This window comes from Silurus aristotelis, assembly GCF_946808225.1.
Source record: "Silurus aristotelis genome assembly, contig: scaffold_267, whole genome shotgun sequence".
NCBI lineage: Eukaryota > Metazoa > Chordata > Actinopteri > Siluriformes > Siluridae > Silurus > Silurus aristotelis.
In genome coordinates, this window is record NW_028149050.1 from 1 (window position 1) to 5,000 (window position 5,000).

The 5,000-nt window shown below is 42.6% G+C and overlaps 1 protein-coding gene across 1 annotated transcript in view; it reads left to right on the forward strand.

Annotated features, from left to right (window-relative positions):
- Positions 1-23: 23 nt before the first annotated feature.
- The window catches only part of LOC310723061 (ryanodine receptor 1-like), a gene marked incomplete at its 3' end in the record, with an annotated part of 10,306 nt that continues 5,329 nt past the window's right edge, over positions 24-5,000 (forward strand). Inside the window, exons 1-16 of the mRNA XM_083570886.1 lie at positions 24-131; positions 220-363; positions 453-726; positions 1,228-1,342; positions 1,485-1,617; positions 1,704-1,798; positions 1,971-2,106; positions 2,409-2,595; positions 2,765-2,876; positions 3,039-3,159; positions 3,264-3,433; positions 3,527-3,747; positions 3,911-4,001; positions 4,289-4,429; positions 4,658-4,821; positions 4,909-4,987. Of these exons, the coding sequence (XP_083427012.1) occupies positions 26-131; positions 220-363; positions 453-726; positions 1,228-1,342; positions 1,485-1,617; positions 1,704-1,798; positions 1,971-2,106; positions 2,409-2,595; positions 2,765-2,876; positions 3,039-3,159; positions 3,264-3,433; positions 3,527-3,747; positions 3,911-4,001; positions 4,289-4,429; positions 4,658-4,821; positions 4,909-4,987 (2,289 nt within the window). The remainder of the gene's footprint in view (positions 132-219; positions 364-452; positions 727-1,227; positions 1,343-1,484; positions 1,618-1,703; positions 1,799-1,970; positions 2,107-2,408; positions 2,596-2,764; positions 2,877-3,038; positions 3,160-3,263; positions 3,434-3,526; positions 3,748-3,910; positions 4,002-4,288; positions 4,430-4,657; positions 4,822-4,908; positions 4,988-5,000) is intronic.

Here is a 5,000-nt window from a genome sequence, read left to right on the forward strand (position 1 = left end):
TTTCTTCCTGTGTTGGTAGGTGAACATGCTGATGAATTTTAAGAATTGTCCAGATGAAGAGGACTGCCCTGTTCCTGAGGATGTCCGTGTCGAACTTCAGATGTTTCACAATGACCTGCTGGCTCACTGTGGTCAGGAGAACTACCCAGACATTCTCTACTCCACCCAACCAGGATGGCATTTTTTAAAACTCTTCCTTGTGCTCTTTGTGTTGTTCAGGTATTCACATCGAAGAAGAGGAAGAGGAAGAGCATGTGGACGCGTCTCTGCGTGGACGATTCTTCAGGTTACTCGAGAAAGTGAAAAGACTGCGAAGGAGAAAGCAAGAGACAGAGACTGAGCCGGAGGAGGAGAAGAAACCCAGTGAGCACTGATTTGTAGTCGACTGGTTATTAATAGTAAAACACTGAATTTACCGAGCAGCAGGTAAACGTTTGTGTGTGGTGTCTCAGGCACTTTGCAGGAGTTGATCTCCCACACAATGATCCACTGGGCTCAGGAGTCGTTCATCCAGGATCCCGAGCTGGTGCGGCTGATGTTCAGCTTGCTGCACCGGCAGTATGATGCTCTGGGAGAGCTGATCCGTGCTCTACCCAAAGCCTACACCATCAACTCCGTGTCCATGCAGGACACCATGGAGCTGCTCGAGTGTCTCAGCCAAATCCGCTCGCTTCTTATCGTCCAGATGGGTCCTGAGGAGGAGAGGCTCATGATCCAGAGCATCGGGTGAGAACACAAACAGGATTCTGCACTTTATTACACTTCATTCAGCTCAGTGTGAGTTATTATTATTATTATATTATTATATTATACACTTAATATTATAACTCAGTTGTATAATATGATAATTGGATTGATAGATTGTGTGTTTCAGGATTGTGCACTGCAGTCAAATGATTAATAGAAGATTATAATGAAGTGTGTATTTTTGTCTTTCAGCAAACTTACTTTAGAAGCACTTCTGCAAAATCAAGAGAATTATTGATGAATAGAAATATTTTTTTATGTTGTAAGGGACAAGCCATTGTTTAACTAATAATCACAACGTGCTTATTATTAGAACCCAAAATATCATATGTCGTCAATAAACAATTAGAGAAAATTAATAAATAATAATATATAATATATATAAATAAATCTATTATGATATAAATAAAGTGGAGTGTTTTCTCCTGCTGCTTTAATAATTAGAATTGTAGAAAAGTCTAATGTCTGTCCTTTCTCTAGAAATATAATGAGTAACAGGGTGTTCTACCAGCATCCCAATCTGATGAGAGCACTGGGCATGCACGAGACCGTCATGGAGGTCATGGTCAACGTACTGGGCGGCGGAGACTCGAAGGTAAACTCTATTTGGGGTCTGCTGGTAAGAACTACAGTAGAGCTCAGATTAAAGATCTGGTTTTAAAGGTGTAAAGTCAAACACTGGACGATAAAACAAGGTTCATGCTGTAATATTTTGTCATTTTGCTGGTTTTCTGCAGGAGATCCGTTTCCCGCGCATGGTGACCAACTGCTGCCGCTTCCTGTGTTATTTCTGCCGAATCAGTCGTCAGAATCAGCGTTCCATGTTCGACCATCTGAGTTACCTGCTGCAAAACAGCAGCATTGGCCTGGGTCAGTGAACCACTGCTTACCACATACTCATCATTACTTCATTCACTGTTTTTTTTTTTACTAATGGCACCACGATGCTGTTTCAGGGATGCGAGGTTCTACACCTCTTGACGTAGCTGCAGCTTCCTGTATTGATAACAACGAGCTGGCTCTGGCTCTTCAAGAGCAGGACCTGGAGAAGGTGATCATCTCTGAGCAATAAAGTCCAGATTCTGTCGCTTGAGTTAATAATGAGTCCGGAATATTTGTACCCATTACAACGTATTTATCGGAAGTGTGAAATACACGTGTAAATGTCCTCTGTAGCAGTCGCTCTCCTGTAGATGTGTTGTGATGATGTTGCTCCTGCGCAGGTGGTGAAGTATTTGGCTGGGTGCGGCTTGCAGAGTTGCCCCATGCTCTTGTCGAAAGGTTACCCTGATATCGGCTGGAATCCAGGCGGTGGAGAAAAATACCTCGACTTTCTCCGATTCGCCGTCTTTGTTAATGGTGTGTATGAATCATTTGAGCGTCTCTGTGATCATCCTCGTGTCTGACCCTGAGAGAACTCACAACAAAGTCTACACATGCTTGTAAAAGTAAAAGGAGGAAGAAGTGAATTGATGCAGGAGATCAGCAGGAGAACTGGTGGCTAGAAAAATCCTCTTTAAAGACCAGAGAAGCAACAATACAAAGTTTCCCAGTAGACTGATGTCAGTGTAGTTAAAGTCCACAGATCTTCTTACACACGTCATCTGGATTTGTGTGTAGCAGATCATCTTTGTGTAATGTTTGTGTTTTGGTTTGTGCAGGAGAAAGCGTGGAGGAGAACGCCAATGTGGTGGTGCGTCTCCTGATCAGACGTCCCGAGTGTTTCGGCCCTGCGCTCAGAGGAGAGGGAGGAAATGGACTTTTGGCCGCCATTGAAGAAGCCATTAAGATCTCTGAAGATCTGACCAGAGATGGAGCCACTGTTAAAAAGGACAGACGCTTCCCCATGTATGCACTTTCTGGTTTTACCGTCTGTTACGTCTCGTATAATCAGACCTGATGTCTAAATACTACATTTATATCTCAGTGAATGATTCAGAAACACTGCACAGATTCCTGTGTGCACCATGAGTGTGGACTGCAGTGTTCGTGTTATGTGTACTGTATGTTTGATCAGGTTTGGAGGTGAAGAGCAGCACGAGGAAAACAGAGTTCATCTGGGCAACGCCATCATGTCCTTCTACGCCGCGCTCATCGACCTGCTGGGACGCTGTGCTCCTGAAATGCATGCAAGTGTCTGCTTTATGGTTTATTTATTCTGCTACTGATGATAATATAAATAAAGATTTATAGATTTATACAGTTAATGTTTGCTGCTTTGCTGTTTTATCACCCAAACAACAAAACAAGATCAATACAATGTTGGTTTGTTTCTCGTTGTGCACGAGCAGCTGATCCAGGCAGGGAAAGGAGAAGCTCTGAGGATCAGGGCAATTCTCAGATCTCTGGTTCCCATTGAGGATCTTGTAGGTGTTATTAGTCTTTCACACCAGATCCCTGCGTTTGGAAAAGGTGAGGAGGTGATTATAATGTGGTTAGTATGATGTTTATGTTCATCAGAATTAAAGTAATAGAAATGATAAATGCTATATTGCTCTTGATCGTCTCTACTCTAGATAATAGTATTATAGAGCCGAAGATGTCTGCCAGTTTTGTCCCGGATCATAAAGCCCCCATGGTGCTGTTCCTGGACAGAGTGTATGGTATTGATAATCAGGAGTTCCTGCTGCACGTACTGGAGGTCGGATTCCTGCCTGATATGCGAGCAGCAGCTTCTCTCGACACGGTGTGTTTCTCCGAACATCACTTCTGTTCCGTTCCATCTTTTATCCTCGTGTTGTTTTTGTTGATTGTGTTTGTGTTGTGCGTCATTTCTCAGGCTGCATTCAGTACCACGGAGATGGCTCTGGCTCTGAACCGCTATCTCTGCTCGGCCGTCCTCCCCCTCATCACTAAATGTGCTCCTCTAATCGCTGGCACCGATCACCGTGCCATCATGATCGACTCCATGCTGCACACCATCTACAGGCTCTCCCGAGGACGCTCGCTCACGAAGGCTCAGAGAGACGTGATCGAGGAGTGCCTGATGTCTCTGTGCAAGTCAGTCTCCATCTCACACCAAACACTGACAATAACCAGTTATAATCAGTCTGTTCCTAATGATCAGTCACGGCACCTGCACTATAGCGTCTCAGAATCTCACTTCTTCACTTATTTATCTTCTGTTCTATTATTTGGTTATGTATATGTTTTGTTGTTGCAGGTATCTGAGGCCATCGATGCTTCAGCACCTGCTCAGAAGACTTGTGTTTGATGTACCAATTCTCAATGCGTATGCCAAAATGCCCCTGAAGGTACTGATCTCAGACACATCTGTAGACACATCTGTAGACACATCTGTAGACACATCTGTAGACACATCTGTAGACACCGACATTTCAGTAGTTTATTTATTTTAGTGCAGGATTCAGTATTTATGGCTGAGGTCGTATCAGATTACAGGAAACAACACTTTATAAATATATCAGTAGAGAAAATCAAGCATTATTACAAATACACATTTATTTTTTATTTGTCAGCTTGTGTAAAGATTAATTTTGGATTCTGAATAAACTGCTGTGTAATCACTGGTGTGTTATAGTTGCTGACTAATCATTACGAACGCTGCTGGAAGTATTACTGTCTGCCCAACGGCTGGGCCAACTTCGGCGTGTCTTCAGAGGAGGAGCTTCACCTCACCCGCAAACTCTTCTGGGGGATTTTTGAATCTCTGGCACACAAGGTGAGGAACATGTTAATGCACACGCTGTTTAAACAAGTTCACTCGAGATGTTTTACTGAAGATCAATAATTCAGCTCAGTAACATAAAAACAATGAATAACAAATCAGACTTTTAAATCTCACTGCAATGCTTGAAATAGATGATGTATCTAGTGAATAATACCATTTTAGAGACTATTACAAATTAAAATACAATCCTAATATGAATATTTTTGTTTCTTCACACAGAAATTTGATGCAGAATTGTTTAAAATCGCGATGCCCTGCATCTGTGCCATAGCCGGTGCCATACCTCCTGACTATGTGGATGCCAGTTACTCTTCCAAAACTGAAAAAAAGGCTTCTGTAGATGCTGAGGGCAACTTTGATCCCAAACCGGTGGACACAACCAAGTATAATAAAATAGCACAAAAGCAATAAAAACTCGTTCATCTGAATGTTTGTTGCATTTAAAATGTTTTTGCTCCTCTGTTTTCTAGCACAATAATTCCTGAGAAGCTGGACGGATTTATAAACAGATACGCCGAGTACACTCATGATAAATGGGCTTTCGAGAGGGTAGAGTTCAATG